Raw genomic sequence first — 24,034 nt, 5'->3', positions numbered from 1 at the left:
CTTTCTCCCATGTACCTTAGAACAGCTGCTCTTTGGTGAAGCAGACAGCTCAGTACTTAATTTGCTGTACTCTTTCCATTCCCTTTAAAAGTCAGAATGTTTTATAGTAATGTTATTGTGAAGTAGGTACTGCAAGCTCCGGTGGCTTCTGCCATTTCTGTGTAATTGGTTGTACGCATTCAATTGCCATCAGCTAAGCAGAACAAAGTATTTTATTGCCCTTGTTAAGTGTGTTGTGCTTATGTTGTACTTTCACTGCTAACCTCCTGCATGGGTAAAAATGAGCATGGGCTAGGCTGTTTGCTTCTCATTTTAATAACAGTCTAAATTGCTTGAGTCCTACAGTACCTAAAACTTTATTTGAAAAGAGAATATTAGTCTTTATTTGAAAAATATGTGGTTTGGGGGTTTTGTCGTATGTCCAATGTTCAGTTTCTGAAAAGGTACATTTTTTTAAGTAATGCTTCAGGAGGATAATTCTTTATCCATCTTGAAGACACATAGCAGCAACCTCATTGCTGGGATGACTGTACCTCTCACTCATTTCTGAAGAACTTAAGTGCACATGCTGGGCAGAGTTTATTCTAAATTTGGATTTCCTTATTTGTTAGATAGGAGAGCAATATGTCTACAATAATGTCTGATCACATGTACTGATTGGAGGTCGTTCTTATTTCCTTAAATTAGTCAGTTGACTGATCATTGTTCATATATTGCAATTTCTGTTGCATCCATACTGTTTCTAATTAACTGTGCCAAGTTATTCACAGACAAGTATTATAATGGAGGAAGAACATTTATAACAGTTTGTAATTCAAGATTACCATAAGGATCTTAAAGTTGATCATATAACCCTTCAGTATGAGAAGCAAACTATTTTATAACTCTCATTCTAAATTGTAACTTGATATGATGTCATTGTTTTAATAAGAGATTAATGAGTTTGCCAACATAGGCAGGTCAGTATCTTGTGATTAATAGGAAACGTGAAAGCATAAAGTCATCTTTCATCATGCCCTGAGCATCCAAAGTAAGAAAAATATTTTTCACGAAGCATGGTTTCTAGGAACGAGACTGAAGGGAGACAGGCCAATCTGCCAACCATACTCTAAATTAGCATAAATTTCAGTTCCTAGTATTTCCCAGATGTCTCCAGTTGAAAGCTTCTTACTCCATCTTTGTTGTATTAAATTACCAACAACAAAAGAAAAAGAACAATTTCTTTAAAATGGAATTTGATATGTGAAAGAAAGGAATGGAATGTCCCCTTAGCAGAGTATTATTCACAAAATGAAACACATATTTTTATGGGAAGAGCACTTGAAATGGTCTAAAGAATAAAGTGGCACACAAGCAAATGCCAGAAGTGTGTACTCACTTCTGAAAGCTGTTTTTCTGAACCTGAGTTTTTATACTTAATTCACAAATAAGCAGTAAAATGCAGTATATATTACTGACAGCCTCAAAAAATAAAGGGCCATTTTATGCCTGCACCCTAATGAACACACTCAACAAACAAGGCTGGATATTCCTCTGCAAATTTTTGCTTTGCCTGTGTCAAATTGCATAACTCACAGAGGAGTTCCTCTGCTGGTCTCGCATCATACGATGCCTCAGTCTCCTGTCTGGGATATTCCCATATGCCAGTAGCACTCAGGAGTCCAAGACCTTAGAACCAACAAGTCAGATCTTCAGCTTTCCATCCTCTTTGCCTTGCCTAGATAGCTGAAAGAGAAGAGCCAAAGGCATTGGGGATCTTAACTAATGAATTTTGCACTGAGGCCACATGAGGGAGGTTTAAGTGTTGGTAAGAGCCGAATTAGTGGATATTAAGAAGAGATCAGAATTGAAAATGTCGTTTATCAAGCGACAGAGAAAACTGTTTATGATGTCCTTTAGCAAATCTTGTATATCAGAAATAATTTTAGCTGGTAATTCCTATTTCTCAAAAAACTTCATCATTTTTGAGAATCTAATATTAAATATAAATAAATTATGAGGAGGTAAATAAAGGGTAGTTCTGAGCTAATTCATGCTCTGTTACTTAAAAAAATAGTATAAGTGGAAAAGTCAAGCTTTTTTTTACATATCTTTTTAAAAGATTTTTTTACGTACTTTTTTTTTAAAGATCATACAAGACTTTTTTTATGTATCTTTTTTAAAAGGTTTGTAAAAAAGACGTCCTTCTTTCTGTTGTTGGTCAAAGAATCTGTTCATTGTGAACCTGAATACTTATACTATGCGGCTTTTGAATTCCAGATAGATATTACATCCCTTAAGCTTGATACTTCATATTAGTTCCAGACGAGGTGGTCTAATGATACAGCCACGAGATTTTTTAGCCCTAACATGAAACGAATTGTAGTCAAATATCCGTTTTGTGGTGGATGACAAAGCTGTGAACGCTGCTGGAAAGAAGTTTATGCTTCACAAAAGAGTTTTGAGGGCGAGATTACCACCTCTGGTAGGCAGCTATCCCTAAGCAGTCTTTTCAAATTAATCAGTAATGTTCGCGTGACTGTACAATGGGAGCGGGGTTTTACAGTCCGGCCTTAAGGCCAAAATAAAGCACTTAAGGACATACTTCTCTTGAGGCATCTAAATAGTCCCACTTTGGCCAAACCTAGATAAAATCCTAGTGAACGGTAAATTTTTGAACAATTCTTACAATAGTCTCTAAGTCTCTCATTTCCTTTGAGTAATTTTGTCAGAAAATAAGAAAAATAAATATTTTGGATTGCAGTGTTTAGATGTTAGGGAAATAACTGTCAGTTTTGGGTCAACTGAATATTCATGCTATGGTATCTGCTTTTATTAGTTTCACGTGCTGATCTTCACATTTCTTTTTCTTTAAACTAACTTATTGGGAAAAAAAACCAAAAACAAACAACAACTACATTACTGCAGAGTTTCTAGGTTTGGGGCTTTTTCCTGATTTTTGTATTTTCCCCCGTTCTTCCTTTAGGGACATACGTTGATCACTGTATGTGCAGTTTTTATTGCAGGAAGGCTGTACGGAAGCATGAGGGACAGTATGCGCATTCTGTCTTGGAAACAGTGGGCAAAATCTTCAACATGTGTCACTTCATACAAGTTTATAATTTGGGCTGATGCTTATCTTTCTACTGACTGCAACCAAGCAAGTATCAGTGCTGGTGCATTTTCTGTTCCTGTTAACCCAAGGAAGTGATAAAGAATTATGAGATCCACACTTTATCAAGAAAATTTTGTTTGCCCTAGGGTTTCACTGCCTTTCTGCTTTATATAACGTGAAGTTTACAACAGTGGTTATCACAGCAGGCATCTTGCAGCTGAGGCGGCAAGCAGGCACCAGGGATACTGCCTTGCTGCTCTGTGGCCAGCTCCAGCACTTCTGGTATATGTACAACAGCAAGTGGTTTGTTGGTTTTCACATAGAATTATAGAAATCTCTTTTGTATTAAACCTAATTAAATGCATATACTCAGAACAAAATAATGGTAGGTTATAATGTATTTTGGCGAACATGCACTCTCAGGAGACTATTCTATTTGGGCAAAGGATGCTTTGGACGGTATTCCGTTTACTTTGTCCGCTTAATTACTTTTGCAGTTTTACCTTTTCTTTACCTTGCAAAAGATAAATAGTCACAAATGTTTGAATAGCAAGGAGCCCTGTATTTTCTGCTGAAAATAAATTATTTTTGCATCTTGTAAATCTGTAATTTTGTAAGATGATATATGCAGACAACTGCAGCCAAGATATATTATTTATGAAGTTTCATCAAAGACTGTAGCAATTTGCAGAAGAAATGTTAAATATGCAGGAAACCTAAGACTGCTGGAGTTTATATAGGCTAAATCCTGTATCTTTCAGACTATATGTCTGACTGTTGGAGCTCCTTTACCTCCCATTTACTCCAGGTGAGAGCTTAGCAATCTTTCGAAGTCCTAGGACAGGCAACAAATCTGACCCTGGAGGTTGTGAAAAAATAGAGCACTAGGAAGTAGATCAACTTATGAATGATTCATGGAGAAAGTGAGCTTGAAGGAAGTGAAGATGATGTCTAGGGAAATATGATGCAAAACATGAGAGCCTCCTGGCTACCATGGGAAATATCAAGAAGTAGAAGTACAAATCTAATGGTGAAGGAAAGGAGTAAAGGGAACAGCAGTGAAAAACTAGTGGAGAAAGAGTAAAAATGTTCAAAATAAAGGCATTAAAAAACCTACAGATGTAGGTGGAACTTTGAAGCATATAGAGAGTGGATAGGATATACAATCTAATGCATATAAAGTCAAAAAGGCAAATAAAACTGTGGAGATATCTCCAGAGTCTCATCTATAGGTGACAAATGTATTCAGTATTCTTGAAAAGCATAGTCTTTCGTGGTTAAGAAAAGAATACAGAGCATCAGTTATGATTGCTACCTATATACTGTTCTTCATTTAGAAGAAAAAAGAAGACAGACATAATTTTAATCAAATTACTGGAGAAAATATGTGTAATTATCATAGAATCACAGAATGGTTTAGGTTGGAAGGGTCCTTGAAGATCATCGAGTTCCAACCCCCCTGCCATAGGCAGGGACACCTCCCACCAGCCCAGGTTGCTCCGAGCCCCGTCCAGCCTGGCCTTGAACACCTCCAGGGATGGGGCAGCCACAGCTTCTCTGGGCAACCTGCGCCAGTGTCTCACCACCCTCAGAGTGAAAAATTTCTTCCAGATATCTAATCTAAATCTGCCGTCTTCCAGTTTGAAGCCATTCCCCCTCGTCCTATCACTACATGGCTGTGTAAAAAGTCCCTCCCCAGCTCTCCTGTAGCCCCTCTGGGGACTGGAAGGGGCTATAATGTCTCCCTGGAGCCTTCCCTTCTCCAGGCTGAACAACCCCAACTCTCTCAGCCTGTCCTAATAGCAGAGGTGCTCCAGCCCTCTGATCATCTTTGTGGCCCTCCTCTGGACCCGCTGCAACAGATCCATGTCTTTCCTATGTTGGGGGTGCCAGAGCTGGACACAGTACTCCAGATGGGGTCTCACAAGAGTGGAGTAGAGGGGCAGAATTACCTGCCTTGACCTGTTGGCCACACTGGGCTTCTGATGCAGCCCAGGATGCAGTTGGCTTTCTGGGCTGCGATCGCGCATTGCCGGCTCATGTTGAGCTTCTCTTCAACCAACCACCCCAGGTCCTTCTTCAGAGGGCTGCTCTCGATCCATTCTCCGCCCAGCCTGTATTTGTGCTTGGGATTGCCCCGACCCAGATGTAGGACCTTCCACTTGGCTTTGTTGAACTTCATGAGGTTGGCATGGGCCCACCTCCCCAGCCTGTCCAGGTCCCTCTGGATGGCACCCCTCCCCTCCAGCCTGTTTTATCACTGATGAATGAAACGGGTGATGTAGGGGATCCATGTGAGCACATGAGATGCTGAGGTTTTATTCATAATTGAGCAAATACGTTGTCATTTATTTTGGATATGCATGTTGCATGCAAGAGTGAGGAATGGCCAGGGCAGATGGAAGCAATTGAAGGATGAATCTTATTGCCATTTAAATCATTAGAGAATATCCGTGTTGAATAAAGTTCCCATCTTTTATGAGAGAGGAATGAAAAACTAGTGATCATGTCTAGCATATTTATAACTTAAAACTTCATTTTCTTCCGTCCTTCATAATGGAGTCAGAGCCTGAAAACTATTACGCAGCAACTACCTTGTATTTAAAGGGGAGTAGCTGTGGATTATTCTCTTTCAAAGGTAGTAGGTGGCATGTTTTGAGGAACAGATTGTATAGATATTGTATAGATCTGTTCTAAAAATGGGAAGAAGCCTGAGATAAGTGACTAATATGGGGTAAAAGTGAAAGGAAAAAAAAAAAAATCCAATGGGCTTTTTGCTTTTCAAGCTGTACTAAACAGTAATGGTGCTGTTCTACAGTTACCAATTCTCAAGTTCCCTTCCTGAATTCTGGAGTTTTGGTAGACTTACTTGTTGCTCCTCACTTGGTGCCTACAGGAACAATTACTTCTCAGCTGGTTTGTACCTGCTTGATTGTGCCAAGTCATGATTCAGTAGCCGTAATGAGCTCTGTTTATCTTTGAGAAGTGAAGTTATCCCTTTCCAGATTTTCAAGAAGTAAGGACCTCACTTAGGTGGTGTGATGTTGGGAGAAAAGAAAATGAGCCTTTTAAGAAAGAAATTAAAAAAATATATATGTGTGCACTTAGGGCATGCCATGGTATGAAGCAGCTTTCAAAGATCATATGGTGCGTGCAGTCCAGCACATTTTCCAAATAAAAGTTTTAAATCTAGAGCAGGCTCACAGATGGTTCGAATGAGCTGGTCTTTGAGATATACTGTGACTTGAACAAAACAGTTTAACTCCTAAGACACTAACATTTCGAGATGACTTTCAAGCTAAAGCACTTCCAGAACATTTTTTCCTGTATATTTTAATTTTATTTGTATTTCTAGTCTCCAAAAAAGGGAGGCTTTTCAGGACCTTGCACTTTGCTCTATGTGTATTGCATTACAGTATCACAAAAGCCTACATCAGGAGCATTTTTGCACATTGACCATTGCTTCTTTCTCCAGCACTTTTCAAACTCCACAAACAGTTGGTTTTGAACAAATAGTAATAAAAAAGGTAAAGGTTTCCTATGAAAATTGAATTTTTAAAGTGATATAGTATAGTACCCTACTAAAAGTATTACTCATCTTTCTCATGGATGGGACTTTCAAACTAAGAACAAAATCCAAGACTGAGTTTTGAAGATTAGCACAACTGGTAATTACAAAAGGGGATAAGAGAGCAGTTTCTTAGTGCATGTAAAACTGACACCCTTTCAGAATAACTGATCTTAATTCATGCTAAACATTGCAGTAGTAAATACTTTAACTCCCAGAAACATTACTGCAAATCACAAATTTAAGCAATGCATTTAGTAAATTAACCTTTGTCAGGATATGTAGACATAGATAACATACATACAAATATCTGTGCATGTGTTCTCTGAATCTGTCTCTAAGTGTCATGGAGTTTGTGTCTAAATTCTCAAAGAATTGTGTGTAAACACAGAAGTTGGTGATAAACCAAACAGCAGAGGATTTGATTCTGCCTCATATAGTTACTAGTATACATATGTAATAGCTGTAAAAACAAAGTAAAACAGACCTCAGCAGATCATGGACATAGGTGGTTTTTTGGTCACTTCATATAGGTGTAAATTACTATAAAAATTTCAAAAATAATTAAGGGCTGCACTCTAATTTGGCCAGACTTTCAGCTTCTACAAAAGAAATGATAGTAATAAAAGTATCATCAAATGGTTTATAGCTTTGTGGCACTGCAAGTATTTATTAAATTGTATTGTTTATTGCAATTGTATTGTTAATTGTATTATTTATTGCAAAAATAGTGAGAATTCATTTATAATCTTCTTATGACATGGTTTGAAATGACACCATTCTAGCTTACACCATTTCAAAACTATGTTCTTTGTGTCACCTGAGCTTTGAGATACATCTTATTTCTTTATTTCATCTTAGGTCTGCCTTATGGATGGGAAGAAGCTTATACAGCAGATGGAATCAAATACTTTATCAAGTGAGTAGTTCTGGGGAAAAATGGATTGGAGTTGAAATAAAAGCACCTCAAAATAAACACATTTTAAACCTAGAATTACTGGAAAAAATGAGTAAAATAGCAAAAGCTGTCATATGTTTTGTATACATCTTTATTACCAACATCACTTGTTCTTTTCCGTTTGTTGTGACTTCACTGTAGAGGGGGTCCTAGAGGGCTTAGTCACAAGTCCAACTGAAATTCAGTAAGAACTGTGTCTCTCAATCCTTCAGATGTCTTTGAAAACCCTAGTCTGCAATGTTGAGAACTTCCCCAGTTATGTGTTTGACTCTATAATGGACCCAGGAGATAAGAAAAAAACCACTCATCCCCTAAATATTTTACAAGTATAAATATCTATTTTTTTTAAATGCCCTTATATTTTGGGGAAGTGGAAGAATTCCTGGAATTCTTTTAGATTTTTAGAAGGTAATGCTCTGGTTTCACCTAGCCCTGAAGTTACTGATGTTTTTTTTTGACGTCGTATCCTGCTCCCTTGTGTGGGAATAAGTTGCTCTGCTGCCGCAAGAGGGTGAAGGAACAAGACTGAAAACATTTAGTTATATTTATAAAATGATCAAGAGATTTCCAACTGCCGTACCATTCATTTGGAAGAAAAGTCATTATACTATAGACTTTACACTTAAGATGCTAAGTGGAGGCTTACTAACTTGAGTATCACAGAATATTGACATTTTACAATATCACTGGCTGCAGGTTAAGCAATTTTTATTCCGTTGATAATACCACTGAAGCTGCACCAGATGCAAAAGCCTTCTTTCATATTCTGCATATATACTGTTTTTTGTTCTTGATTTCTACTCCATTAAAATTATACCTACGGTTTCCATAGGGTTTTCTTTCTACATTTTCGAGGGGGTGCAAAAGATAAAGCCATACTCTTCATAGCTGGCTTGTTAGAAATACTCACGCTAACTAATAGCGAATTTCACTGACACGTGTTCAGGATAGACGTTGCAACAGTAGGCAGTTACTATGCAGCCGCACAAGAAAAACTACAGAAAAATATGTCCGTGTCAGGAGTTACCTGTGATTTTTTAGAAGATATTGCAAACAAATTATTTTTTCAAAACTCCAGAGATTAGAGGAAAGGTGACATTGATAAGAAGTTACAATAACATGGTGCCTTAAGCGTAAAGAAAACCTCTACAAAAGCTTTTAAAGCAGTAATCATTTGAAGATGTAATCATCTGGGGGGAAAAAAAACCAAAGCACTAAGCTTGGACCCTTGTTGCTTGCTTTTTGGCTTTCCTTAGCTATAACATTTCCTTAGTTACCATTTTTCTGAAAGACTGGAAGAAAAAATGCAGTGTGAATTCATTATTTACAAAAAATGAAAAAAAAAAGGTTATATTATCTTTTTAACCAAATCCAAAGTATGGTTTATATCCTGCTAATGTCTTGCAGGTAGAGAATTGAATGCTTTTTTACAAAGACCTACTTGATAAAAGCTTTAGCAATTTGTATACTATAAGAAAGAATTTTTTTTTTCAGTTGTATTCTGTGGTTCTGGAGGAAAAATACATGACAAAGAAGTAGCTCGTGTTATATGTCCCAGAAGCTTCAGGAAGTGAATTGGACAGTATGCTGTTGTTTCTTCCAGAATATAGTGATAAATGATTCCTATAATAGGTTGGGGGTTTTTTATTATCCCTCTAAAAGATTGAAACAATGGTGAAAAATATAATTCATCTCCATTCCATATATATCATGAATCGTTGTTTAATTAATAGCAAGTTAGTCTAACTGCTGAAATTTGCATGTTGTTTAATTCTTATAGTGCCAGGAAGACACTGTTTTGCAGGTGGATTTCCACAGTCTCCTAAAAGACAGGAGGGGCAGAAAATAAATCTTTGCAGTGAGATAAAATTACTTTTATCCCAAACGCTTAAAAAAGTCATGTGTATAACATCGAAGTTTACGTATTAGCTAGCCAAGAAAAGCACGGGCTTTTTCTTTTTTTCAAACATACCGCTCTGCTGTCCTTGACTCACCCCGTGGTGCCTCGAGCTAGATGTATTAAAGCAGACATGTTTTTTTCTGCAGAAGTTTCCGAACACACCGTATATGATACTGCATTCCAGCTCTAATCAAGCGGCGGCTTTTATTTTCAGACAGATGTAGGTTACTACATGGGATTTATACCAAAAAAAGGGGTAGAAAAATAACTTAGGAAATGAAAGTGAATTAAAAGCCAATTTCATAGCAATGGAAACAAATACAAGAGCAGCTATTAAAATAGCACTGTTCCCTTCATCTCCATCTGTTGATACAGGGAGCCATTATAGGACAGTTGGAAAGTTAAAGGTGGATGCTGGATTCTGTTCTGGGTAAAACACTTGCAATACTCTAGGTTTATACCTGTGTAATTGGAAACTGAGTTTGAAGATAGTATTTTCTAGAAATAATAGAAAATAAAATTTAGAAACAGAAGAAATCTCACATTCTTGAAATATCTCCCCTCTGGGTTTTTTTCCTGGTTTTGTTACTGTGTTTCTCATGCAAGTACTTATCTTGATGACTCAGCAGAAAGTTAGATTTGCTGAATATGTGCAAGAAATTTCTTTCTAAGTTCTGCACTTGGATGTTGAACTATTGCAGATGTGACAATAAGATGCATATTAGCAACGGTAGAATCTCAGCTAGTCTACGTGGTGGAAGCCTAATTTGCAAAGAGGACCAGATGTTTTGCATGTGAGCCCCACTTGCTGAAACTACAGATTTTAGTTCAGTAGTTCACATGGAAAAGCTTTTTCAGAAGTTTTTGCATGTCTGATCTTTGATTGTTAATGGCTCATGAATGTTCTTCCCTCTTAATGTGCTCCTAGCATTACAAGTGATGGTGCCCCAGGTTTTCCATCGTTGTTACCTTCTGTAGTCTGTCTTACGGAGTTTTCTGCATGTCAATCTTTATGTGGCAGGCAAGGTAAATCTATCCATTTTAATTGCAGAGAAGGGTATGAAATCGCCCTTCATGATCACTGTCTAAAAACTTTTATTCTCCTGAGTGGAGCCACCACACTGAAGTGGTGTTAAGAGCTCTTAATTAAGTTCATTAGAATGGAATTAAGTGAGCATTGCAATAAGTCGTTATGGTAATTAATATTCCTTTTAACTATTTCCTTATTTTGCTTTCGTCACTGTTTCCAAATGCCTTTACAGAGCGTAAGCCAGGCTTTTTGCATGCTTGAAAATTCATACCTCTTACTACACTTTGTACGACATCACCCTGAGAAAGTTAACTACTTAGAGCAAGGAGCAGGGGTGCCTAAGTCCCTTGTTTCTAACTTTGAATAGTAGAGATTTCAAGATGAAAATTCTACCCAACATAGGAAATATCTTTTTCTAGGAGGAATTTAGCTTGAAGTGCATCTTATCAGCTGATCCTTTTCAGTAGGGTTTAATCTAATTGTTTAAATGGGGATTAGCAGAATAGTTGATACTTTGCAGCCCTGGTACTAACACTGTAACCTTCTTGTTCTCTCTGGCTGTGAATTTCAATCCTTTCATTCTTTGGTGTTTAGAACAGCCAAGGCCATGAGGGGCTTAAGAGTATTTCAACATTAGCCCACTTCCATGTATGCAAACCGATAGAACAACATGCTATAATTCCCTGAGTGTACCCACAATTAAACTGATCTTACATGTGAATTGTCAGTTTTCTTGTTATGCAGTTAGGCTGTGTAGAAGCTGCAATGGCTCTGTTTAAATGCACAGCAGTTTTACAATATGCTAAGGACAATCAAATATTATTTTAATTAGTGGTTGCCTTCAGTTCCAATGTGCTTTATTGGGCCATCAAGTAGCTGAGTCCATAAATCTATATGTTATAAATCTAATGCAGTAAACACCCCAGAATGGAATCTTAATAGCACATAAGCTTGAGACAGCTTGCTGTGAAATTTCCATAAATATCTCTGAAGGGGGTGTAGCAATATGAAGTGCATGAGAAATTAGAGTTTAAAAGAAGCAAACCAGCTGGCTTGTGTTACACACTAAAGTGAAACCCACTTATGTGAATAACTGACATGAATAAAACATTTACAAGGCTATATTCCTAAGGGACTGAACAGCTCTCTGTACCTACCAGGGAAAGCTGTATCTTGTCCATGAATACTCACCTTAAGACAGTTTTTGAAATCACTTCTTTTATTCAGGAAATCATTTCAGTTTCTTGGTAAATTATTTTCAATCAGCCAGGTTGCTCAGATCAGTCAAAAAATACGGCAAGTGTGAGAAAACTACCTTCTAGACTGCTGCTGTGTCATAAACTCACATGATTCTGTGCTAGGCATTAAGGTCGTGTGTACAGGTTTACCATGAAACAGCAAACAGCAATGTAAGCATCTCTGAGTTACACCTCACTATGCATTGGGGAAAAAAAAAAAAAGCAAGTTCAAGTGTCTTACTAATACAGTATAAATCGACAGTTACCAGAAGGCCAAAAATTACACCAGTAGACTGACAGGTAGGGATCAGCTTCATTGCTAGTATAGCGAAAGTAAAGGTTGAATTTGGCCCCAGATGTGTTTTAAGGTAACCTGGTGTACTTTAAAGTAATGGAGAGGGCAAGCGCTATTTTATTTTGCATGTAGCAATACAATCAGTCAGTCACACATAGCACCAGATTCATGCCCCATCAGCCAATTTGGTTAAGAAGATTTGGGATTCTGACCCCGTTTGTGCAAAGTGACAATTGAACGTAGCCTAATGGGGTTTTCAGCCGTCCACTGCAATTCTGAAATCATAGACTAAAATCATAGAAAAGTCGAGATTGGAAGGGATGTCTGGAGGTCATCTCGTTTAACCTTCTATTGAAGAGTGAGTTTTCCAGAGCCCTGTCAAACCAAGCCTTGAATATTTCCAGTGAGGGAGATTCCACCACCTGTCTGGGCGCCCAGTTCCAATGTTTAACTGCTCTCAGTGAAGAATATTTTCTTAATTTAGATGGAATTTCCCCTGAAGCAACTTGTGGCCATTGCTTCCTGTCTGTTGCCATACATCTTTGTGAGAAGAGTGCCTCCATTTTCTTTATAACTACCTTTTAGGTATGGGAAGACTTTGATTAGACACCCACACCCCCCACCCCAAGCTTTCTATTCTCTAGGCTGAACAAACCCAATCCCTTCAACATTTCTTCATGTGCCAAGTTCAACCCTCTAATAATCTTGGTGACGCTCCACTAGATCCTCTCCATTTTTTCCTTTGTCTGTCTTGAATTTGGAGGACCAGTGCATTGAAGAGACCCCACATAATAAGATGAAAAATTTTGATATTAATTAATTTTACTAATTAGGTGAGTAAGGCTGTTCTGTTGTGAGAAATTCAATTACTGATTCTCTGATAGGAATTGTTCTCCCAAACAGACATTTTATCTGTAAATCCCAGAAACACCTTTGTGTTTGGGCTAACAAGCCCTCATAAAGTATCACCTACAACCAGATGTGTGTGGAGGCACCTACCAGTCAGCTGGGAGGCATTCGGATGGGAACAATTTTGTAAGTAAGAGATTCTTCTTGTTCCCTTTTAGAGCTAGTCAGGTGGCTATTTTTGCCCAGACTTAGGTCAGGTATAACACTGAATGAGTTTACTAGGGGTTGTAACCACTATTAGAACAAAATTTCACTTTTGTTGTATGCTCTGGCATTAAAAGTCCCCATGGAAGTCACAGCATTGCAGCAGTGCAAACAGAAAGTGTATTGTCATTGAATGGATTTTGTGAATTAGTAACTTCTGGGTTTGATTTTTAAATAGGACAAAGATTCTATGCATAACTTTGCTCTCCCAGTGAAGTATCATATATGCTAATTAATTAATGGTTATACACTGGTGGTTTAGAATCACACAGGAACAGTATATAGAAGCATAGCTGGGGCACTGGTTTTTTTTCCCAGAAAACCCATTATCGTTAATCTCTTCCATCCTCCTACTGTGTTCACCTTTAACATATGGCAGCTCTGTATCATAAGACTGGCACCTAAAATTAGGCAGGGCCTTGCTATTCTCCCTCCCACTCCCACCCACTCCTTGCATATGTATACAGTTTGTAAGGACCAGCTGTGAATTTTGCCCCTGTAAACACTGTTTTTCTAGCTTTTTAATAGCACTCGGTTCCAGCTATTCCACATTAGCTGTTATTTCCCTCAAGAACATTTATCTTAAATTAAATTTTCCTGAAAGACAAGTAAAAGTTCCCAGATATTTTATTTTGGGATCTTTTCCCCAGATGTATTTGGATCTGTGGCATTTTCTATCTTATACCAAAGGGGAAACAGTAATATTGGTTTAGGGTTATCTTTCAGCAGTTTGTCTAAAAATCAGAAGTTTCACATGGAGGAATTGTGTGCTTCAGTGTGACAAAAAGCAATGAAAGTGCTCTGATAGTATTGCAGGACAGCTGAGAATAGAATTGGATTTGTGCTAAATAGGAGCCTAAAGTCAATAGTTGTAAAATATGATTAATAAAACCCACACATGGTAACAAATCAGGCTTCCACTTGGAAAGATAACACATCATACTTATATATTGTAGAATATTCTGTTTTGTTTGATTTTGCTTGGGAAGGAGCAGTCATGAATTTAACTGAAAGCTGGGCATTCACAGAAACCGATTATGATTTTATGACTGAACTAAGAATAGCAAAGCATGTGTGATAGATGAAGAACTTCTGTAGTATAAACATTGATGTTTTCTAGCACTAGAGCTAAAGGTATCATCATAAAAGGAAAATAAATCACAGTTGATTTTACTTACTGCATGCTAAATTGAAAAAACAAAGCTGTTCCTTTGATAAGTGTACTCTGCACATTTCTACTGCATTATAAAGGACCCAAAACCCAACATACTCAGATGTGTTCAGCTTCATCTCTGCTGTCCCATTCCACTATATACTAGTATATTACAGTAGCCTGGTGATCTGCAGGTTATCTAAGTAGTGGTTGGAGTGGCCCATTCTAGAAGAAATCAAGTTCAATAAAGTTCAGATCATAGCAGAGCTGATCTAGAAGTAAAATTCTGTGTGGTCCACGCAAGTTACAGTGAGTTCAGAGCAGCAAACTAAGAAAAAACATGATCTGCCATACTGTACGTGCCATTGAAATTCCCCCTGGATTGAATCCAGTACCAGCTCTGCTCCCTACTCCCTTTACAGTGGTAGGCAAGTTAGTTGCACCAAAATTCTCAAAATCATCATTGTGGTTGTCCCCATCTTAATAACTTTGATGTTTTGTAAGTAGGAATGGGTGTTTTGAGGCACGGAGTGCTCTCTGTTTTCATTGAGGTCAAAGAAAGATGCAATTACTTTGCATCTCTTAAAATTGGACCTTTCCTATTTTATATGTCACTTAAAAACAGAGGTTGCTTTTGAAAATGTTTCCTTTTACCTGTCATTCTTGTGTCCTCCTATCTGAAAATAGAGGAAAGAATAGTTATATAGTCACAAGAAGCGGCAAATATTTAAGTAAAACTGGCTTATCACTAACCAAGTGCTAACTGTTATTACTACTTGTTAATGTACAATGATCCAAAGCTCTCTGCATCTGTCAGCTCAACATCAGTTCGAACACTTTCCGATGTAACCGTATGAATTTGGGTAATACTGACTTTTTTCTTTTTGATTTTTGGATAACCAACTTGAGACATCTCAGAGAACTTTTCTTTTCACGCAATGTTAATGCCTGCCATCTGAAGTACACGACACTCTGCTGTGTCTCAAGTTGGTCACCACAAATAAATACATCCAGAAGTAATAGTCCTCTTCGAAAATTTTGCCCCCTGGTTGTTCTTTGTTCACAGTCACTGTTGAATGACGAAAGACTTTTTATTAAAAGACACAGCAATGATTTAGTGTAAGACATTTTGCTAACTAAAAAATCATGACAACTTACAGCCATCCAGGATGAGGTGAAAATTCAAAATCATTTCTAAGGTTTAGAAATAGGTTATTGCCAGATATTTGGGTTGTAGGGAATTCAGTTTCTCTGTTTTTTTACTGAAATCATTTTGCATGACTATAAGGAAAATAACCTCAGATGTAAAACTAGGAGAGTTGGCATTGGATTTTATCATAACATGAGCTTGTAATACAAGAATGTTAAGACCTTAAGCTGCTTTTGGTTGGGCAATTTTATTTTTCCTGAGAGGTTGTTTGTTTTTTAATATCAAGAAGCAAAATGGAGAAACATTCTTTCAGCTTCCGCAGATCCTCCAGGCTCTGGCCTATCTATGATAAGGCAGCTGTTAAAATTTCTTTCACGAGAAAATACACAAAGCTGAAATTATTTTTTGCTCTAGACCTAAAAATCCCACTGAAATGAGTGGGCTGATTCTTGCTACCTCTGCTGGGTAATTTTCCTCTTACACGGATGTGATCAAAGGTCTAATTCTCACCTGTCTAGTTACTTCTATGAGTAGGACTGGGAATGTGAAAGTTCAGACTCCTATTACATTTTCCTTTGTTAGGGCAGGATTTGGCACTAGTGGAATGTGCCACGTGCACTGCCCTACACCATCACTTCTCCTGAGATCTCCCGGGGCTTTGGGAGAGCCATCAGAAGCAGAACAATGCACAGCAAGGGTGTTTTTACTATGTGTTTCACCTGCAGCATGGGCCTAAGCCATCACTTTGGCTTTAATTCATTTTAGCACACACTTAGTTTAAACATAAGCCTCGAGCATGCTGCAGGCCGTGGTAGAAAAAAAACTTCTGTGATCTTGGCCTAAGTCTGTAACATGTGTCCTACCAAGGTATCGGGCCCGTGGTGGTGAGACGGGGCTGATGGGAGGGAGCAGCCCGGGCGTGCAATTCTTCACACAGCTAACGCCGCTCATCTTTGCGTTCTGATGCATTTGCCAATGAACTGCACCAGAATTTTTATGATGTTTGCTTACAGACACAGGATTATGAGTAACTGCATATATTAAAACAGCACTTTTAGAGTAATAGCAGTTGGCTAATACTGGGGTGAGACAGGTAGTGCTTTAAAACTGTGAAAAGGTTGCATATCCTGTCACTCAAACCTCTGGGCTTATTCCACCTTGGTTCAGATCCTACTGTTAGTACTGTTTTCATTTCATATTGGGCCATTTGTTTATTGTTGACAATTTTTAATGCTATAGCACACTATTTGGCTATATATATCTTCCTAGTGAAAACTGCCTTCTGAAATTGCTCATAGATTTGTTTTAGTAGACAAGTGTTTAATCAGTTTAATCAAGGAATAAATAGCGAGACTCTTCTGGGGTTTCACTTTATATCCCTCAATCTTTAATTAATACTCAAGCAAAATCTCCGATCCCTGAGGGAAACACAAGAAACATTTATGTTGCCTTAGGACACAGTTCCAGGAGGTAACAAGTGCTCTCAATCTTATTACAGCCAGTAAGAGTTAAGGTCACTGCCATCTTCCAGGACCTGCACAGCATCTCCTGGGCTACTATTATATGCTGTATGATCCTTTTGAAATGTTGCCTTGAAAGAGGGTCTAGTCTTAAACCAATTTTAACAAAAAGGGGAAAGAAAAAAAGAATGTTTAATTTCACATAACCTGATTTTGATAAATGCAATACAAAACCCCTTCCCAAACTGTTCCATGTCTGGAATTTGTCTTCCCTAGATGCTCTCAGGACTGATCGATTATACTTGCATCAACTTCACTCAGTTGTTTTATTTTGTTCTAATTGCTTATCTACAAAATTTAAATCCTTCAGTTACAGTTACGAATAAGTTATTCCTTCCAGATCCTCCCAGCATTTGCTCTTCAAAATAGCAAAAGTTTTCAGTTGTTTGACTTGGAATCCCCTCACGGCATTTAACATCTGCTTTCCAACCACTGACATTTTCAAAGGAGATACCAAAGATGACAGATATCGTGACTGAGTCTGTAAGTGTGCACTAGCTCTGAGAGCTTATTTCATAGTAAACATTGGTGTTGAAGAAACAAAAAAAATAGTAAGCGTAAATTCATAAGAGACAACAGCAAAGTGTTAAGAGCACTGGCTATTGGAAGCTGAGAAATAGTTCTGCTCCCAAAAATCATGCAATCCTAAATAAAATTAGGAATGCATTCACAAAATGTGTCAGGTGCAGCACCAGTTAACTACACATTATATTCAATCTATTTGTGGAGATTGTAAAGTGATTTAGAGACACTGTCAGGTAGAGATTTGAGGGCCACAGAATTAGCACACTTGCAGCATTTAGACCATCCTGTGTACCAAATCTTGCTGTATAGTATTTATCTAAACTCCACAATTGTGGGAAGGGGCTGAGCTATAACTTAAAGGTCTGTGATTATCATCATCCCGTCATGAAAACTTCAATGCCTTCAGGTGGAGCAGCTCCCTGGTAGTCCCTTAGATACTCCATTGCCACCTGCTGGCATGAGGGAGGGTAATTCTGTCCCGCCCTACCAAGGTATACTCTTCACCATGCCTGGTGCAAACTAGGACTACTCTGGTTTTGTGCAGGATCTATTTTTGATGGTATATTTTCTTACGCAGTGTTTCAGAAGGTGTGTGAGAAACGTTGACCGTGGCCCAACAGAGCTGCATTAGCAAGTTAGAGAAGTGTAAGTAAACTAGAGAGGAAAGAGCCGGGTAACTTCTCAAAGGTACAAGATTTAGGACAGTGGATTTTAAAGGGAAAAAGGTATCCTTGCAAAGCAAAAGGCTCTTCAAGCACAAGGGGAACAGAAACAGAAAGGCCCAACAACAAAAGACAAAGGCAGTAATTAAATTGAATTTTGCAAAGCTGTGTGTAGTCCAGCAAAGAGCTACACAGACAGATCCTGTGCAAGAGCAAGCAAGGAGGATGATATAACTTCTAGATGAAGGATTATGTTTCAGGATCTTTATTCAGTGGCATTGTTCTTTATTTTCCTGTTGCTCTGGCCCTCATTAGCCTCCCAACCACCACGGCATGGGGGCTGCGTACTAGTGTGTGACAAAGGAACGCACGGTCCCCCACGGAGCTAGTCATCTAGCAGATGGCATATTCTGCTTTCACAGTAAGTTCAGAACTCCCCATTGGGATACATGTGTAAGTCTAAAAACTAAAAGAGGACAACATGAAATATATTTCTGGGTAGTAGAGAGCGTGTCCCTTTCCAACCCACTGCATCTACCTCTAGCACTGCTGTTTGCTACATTTTTTAAAATGATTATTTCGATAACAGCAGTGACAGTACTAAAGGTTAAAGCTTTGTGAGCGTGCGGTGCCCTGTGTCCCAGCCTGGCGGGTGTCAGCAGCGCTGCGTCACGACAGTGGTGCTACACCAATTTTTGATTGTGCACAGGTCAGTAAAAGCTCCATGGAGCATCAGTACTACTCTTTAGCTGAGCATTCACACATTTTAAAGAGCGAGTGAAATATAGGAAATCAAAGCGTAAGATTATAAAGGTTAAAACTTTAGCAAAATTACCACTATGGATTAAATGGATTTAGGTTATTGGGTGTGTTCTTTTAAGGAGGAAAATAGCTACATTGGGGTTTGTGTTATTTCATAGGAGCAGAGTTCTGCTTTCACTTTCATCTTCAATACTGTTTAGTTGGGTGGAGCAGCACAGGGTTCATATGAGGCCACAATTTGTCTTTCCAAGTTCAGTTACAATTAAATTCTATTTGGTCCCTAATGAATAATGGTCATTATGAGAGTTTGGCTGATTAATTGTTTAAGGCTGCATCTTGTCTCCTGAACAGATCTTAAAACAAACGGGCCTTGCAGGAAATTGCTCCTTTTAAAGCTAAGGAGCCCTGGTACGCTGGGAAGATTCACCCAGGTGTTACGGATGTGGTCCCATGTCAAAAGGGGAAAAAAAACCCCACAACTTCAAAGAATACCCCATGACTGCTTTGTAGCTCAGCATCCTGCGCAGTGCCCACAGCAGTTGTGTTGTCTGCAAGACTCTTCATGATTCCCTGTTACGCTCCGGAGATCGGCCCTAGATGGAGAATGCAATCTAGGTGAAAAGCACGTCTTGATGATGCTCAAAATCTAACAAAAATGCAAACATTTTTTCTTTTGCATTATTCTTTTCTAAAAGATTGTCTTAAGTTCTCATTTTAAGATAAATCTTTTTCCATGCAAATAAGTAAAAGCCATTAGGAGGGTAATTATAATGGTATTTTAAATAATTCGCTACCATTTCCTTGCCAAAAAAAATCCCTGTGTTCTCATGTTTTGTTTTTCCAAGCTCTAAAATTAAAGACAGAATAAAAAGTTAAAAAGACAGAATAAGCTACTGACATGTTTCCAGACCAAACATGTCTGTTTTCTAACAATGAATTTGGCTACCCTCCGATAGCAATGACTTGTTTGAAAAGCTACAAATCTTTATATATTGTTAATTGCTCTGAAAATGTGAAATGAATCTTTTGAACAAGAACATTTGCAAAATGGAAAACATTTTACATTTAGAATTTGTAATGCTGGCTTTCCAAATATTCCTTTAATATTCAAAACAGTTTCATCAATTAAGCAAAACCCAGAGGTAGGTTTGAATTCCCTCTCACTTTTATTGCTGGCCCTAACACACAAATCAGAGAGGATGTATTTCTAATACAAGAATGTTCTGCAAACCAGTAAATCTGGGATTATCTCTTCGGACTGATTATGTCAAAGCTCTTTAGCCACAGCACTTTTGGAGAGCTAAAAATAAATAGTGGGGGGTTTATACATTTATTCTGTACCTAAATAATCTGTGCGTATTGTGTGTGTCTGTCTACAATGTGAAACATGGTTTCTGGACTTAATGTTTATTTATAAGAGTTCTTTTCCTGGTATGGATTTTGGCAAAGGGTTTAAAAGAAACTGTCCTACTAGAAGTGTTCATGGGATAAAGCCTAGTGCAAGTTTAAAAGAACTGAGTTCAAATCGGAAGTCTGTACAGCAGATTGACATTAGAGCAAAATTTGGCCCAATATATTTTGAAAATGGATGAGAACTAGTTCTCTTCTTTCTTACCAGTGATTAAACAATATTATGCCATTGAATACAGAAAATCGGAATCCTGATTTCAGTGCCACAGTTCTGCACTATTAAAGGTCAGGAGAATTTTTGCATTTATTTGCATGAGAACAAAAGTTCCTACGGCAGTTAGCAGAAAGGTAGACATGTTATCATTTGCCTCCTGGTCATAAAGTATGTAGGAGGAAAATCTTCTGAAGAATAAACACTTAACAAAGAATTTTTTAATTCGTTACGTCGAAGACTCATAAATGCTTTTCCACATAACTCTTCTACTCCCGTGCAGTTTCTCCTATTTCACAGGATTGATCCTGCATGCTCGTGAGAAAACAGAGCTCAGGATTCAGGTACACAGCAGGTCAAGGCATGCTACACGGGGAAGTCAAATGGGGAAAAAACATTAATTTTGTTCTTATTTAAATTCAATAATGGATTGCTGAGAAATAGCTTGATAAAAGCTGGCAATATAAACACTTAAAATAGTACTGCAGGCAATAAATCTTGCGTTGGCAGAGCTGGAATGGATGGAATCCAGTTATTTCAGCTCCCATGATTCCACCGGTATTGGAAGAAGTTCTGTGTCATTATGCAGATAAATGAAATCACATGCTGGGACTTTAATTTGGAGTGATATCTTCAGTTCTAAGCCATAATGACTAATTTTTTAATTGAAAAAAAAAAAATTGATGGCATTTCCTGACATTATAGAAAACATTGCAGAAAAATTCAGCAGACATTTTCCATATTATATTTACAAATATAAATACAGTCATAATATAATTATGAATATATATATTTCCCTGTATTGTGGAATAATGTTCTTGATTAGACAGATTTCCTCTTAAAATTGAAGTTTATTCACAAATCTCTCATAAAACATTTTATAAGGACTCTCTTCACATTCTTCATTTTGACTATCATCTGACTTTCTAAAGGTAAACATTGGAAACTTCTGGAAAGTTGCTCTTATTCCTAGTAAAAATGGTACATTCACTTTCTTAGAATGAAATGATTACTGTACTTGAGAATGGTTACTATTTGCTGCATTGTATTTTTTGTAGCTACATGTTGTTCAGTTATACTTCTGTTGAACTTCTCTCAGACTGATCTCTACCACTCCAGTAAGGTGACGCATATTTTTGTAATACACTCATGAAAGAATGGAGTCCATCCAGTGCTGCTCTGACCAAAAAAGCACTTATGCATTGCTTTTACACATAACTGGAGCTTTTGGGTTTGTTATTTTTTTAAGGATAAGAACTGAGGATATGGCCTGTATCTTGCACAGTTGTTTTTCTTGCTTGGTCCTTACTCAGGTGTTGTTTCAATTGAAGTAGTGGCTAAATTCACAGATTACCAGTTCAGAGATAGGTTAATCTAGTTAAAGCAGCTCAAGATGTGATTTACATTTACACCATATTTACCTCTTGGTGAATAGTATTGTTGTCCTCATCATATCCAACTTATTTTGAGCTCAGTATACTCAAATGACAGGTGTGAGTACAAGGTAAGATAGCACAGTAGTGTTGACTGGAATAGTGACCCCCATACCCATAACTCAGTGTAGTGGAACGCTGACTCATATTCCTGCTTCAACATATCGGTTTCCATTATCGGATGTTCAAGACGGCCTTCTTGAAGACAGAAAGACAAAATATGTTTTGACTTGAAAAGATAAATCTAGAGTAGTTCCATCATAGTATTCATAGTTAATTAGACCAATGCAGCTGAAAGGTGAGTATAGGCATGGGCTTTAGGTACACTATATGTTAGAAGTTGTGAGAAGAGCCATTTGTCTTTTATGGTGTATATTATATGTACAATATTTTTCAGCTAGTTCTTGCAATGAACTTATATTACAAAATTCATCTTTGCACTGACTTGACTGTAAAAACTGTGAATTTATTAGCAAGATTTTTTTAAGTGAAAAGAAGCTATTTCCTTTACCAAGAACACATTATTCCAGAAGGGAGAAGAGGCTGTGTCTTGCCCACACACAGTATGGCTCGCATGCATACCACCAATCACAAGGTGTACAGCGTTCTCACCCCCAAACAGTGTAAGCCTATGCCATTTATCTGTCCTTACCGAGCCTTGATCGAGTTCCTTCCATTCATATAGAATCTTACCAAAAACTATAAAGTGGCTTAGACTACAAGTCACATGTAGGGTTTAAGCCTTAAAAAGTAGTACTGGCTCCCTTTTATTACACCTTTAAAGGCTGTGGAAGCATGTCCAGAATTTGGTCTAGAGGCCTTGTAAAGAACATCCATTTTTGGATTTATTCATCAACATTTTTCTGCAAGAAGAGGAATGGCTTAATGATGCTAGAATGTTAGCTTATGTTCTAACAAACTAAGCATATTTCTATGAAGTGATTCCATGTTTGGTCAACTTCCTTTTGACCACTATGCCTCAGGCTTTAACTGGTATGATGGCAATGTTAATACCTTGCTCGCTTGTTGGAGTTTTGTAAGGCTTTGCTAGACTGGGCTGTACGCTGTTGCTGGGTTAATTGTCTACATCTCTATTCAGGGAACGTCACCAGTTTGTATCAGGAGTTTCTTACAAAAGCATTCTCTCTAATGTATTGGGAAATGAGACCTTCAGTCCAGGTTCTAGCACCCAGAAGACTCCACATTTTGTTTGTAAGATCTCACAGTTAGCAAGAGAAAGATAATTCTGTATTTGAAAGTGTTTTAATTATCATTACAACTCCAGACTCCGTCTGGTATTTCTTGTTTTGAGATTGGTAAACCTCTTTTGGGTTGCTAATAGTATTTCTTGTTTCTTTTTAGCCATGTGACACAGACGACATCATGGATCCATCCTGTAACCAGCGCCCTAAGCTTGCTTTGCTCTGAGGATGATGATGATGGAATAAGAGAGCTTCCCGGGTCCAAGAGCTGAGGACGTCTGTTGGCAGAAAGTAGTTTGTCTAGTTTCCATATGTTAGAGAAGATGCACACTTTTTAAGTACTTCCTAGTCTGATGTAATAGTACCTGATGACGTTTCTCCCCTTCAAGTCAGAGGAAGTTCTCCCAGTCTTTTAGGTGGGTTTATTGATGCTAGAAAAGATGCAGACGTTGCAGAAGTCTCCCATCAGTCCTTGATCTGTCCCAGTTCGGTGTGCAGGGATCAGTCTTACTTTAGGGCCCGATCCAGTCTTTTCATGACTTCTCTACTGGCATAACTCCACTGACCTGAAGTAACCTTTTTTTAAGTTAAAATTACTTTTTAAGTAATTTTCACAGCTTCAACCAGCATGAGCGTTAAGATTGGGCCATTGGTGAAAGTGCTGCAAGGTGAGCTTTGTCCTTCTTTTAACCAGTGCTCGTGAGCGTAATGTAGATACCTTTTCTTTAACTACTGAAAATTTCCATTTTTATGGAAGAAATTTGCAAATATGTTTTGCTAATACAAATTTAGTCATTTATTACAAGTATT

General features: G+C 37.9%; 1 protein-coding gene across 1 annotated transcript in view; it reads left to right on the top strand.

The window, feature by feature from the left end:
• Positions 1–23,496, top strand: part of STXBP4 (syntaxin binding protein 4) — a gene marked incomplete at its 5' end in the record, with an annotated part of 56,395 nt that extends 32,899 nt beyond the window's left edge. Inside the window, 2 exons of the mRNA XM_009891523.1 lie at positions 7,524–7,581; positions 23,385–23,496. Coding sequence (XP_009889825.1) covers positions 7,524–7,581; positions 23,385–23,496 — 170 coding nt within the window. The remainder of the gene's footprint in view (positions 1–7,523; positions 7,582–23,384) is intronic.
• Positions 23,497–24,034: the final 538 nt, after the last annotated feature.

The sequence above is a fragment of the Charadrius vociferus genome, unplaced genomic scaffold, assembly GCF_000708025.1.
Source record: "Charadrius vociferus isolate BGI_N301 unplaced genomic scaffold, ASM70802v2 scaffold979, whole genome shotgun sequence".
NCBI lineage: Eukaryota > Metazoa > Chordata > Aves > Charadriiformes > Charadriidae > Charadrius > Charadrius vociferus.
The sequence above is the reverse complement of the archived record's forward strand: the minus strand, read 5'-3'. Positions and strand labels throughout refer to the sequence as shown.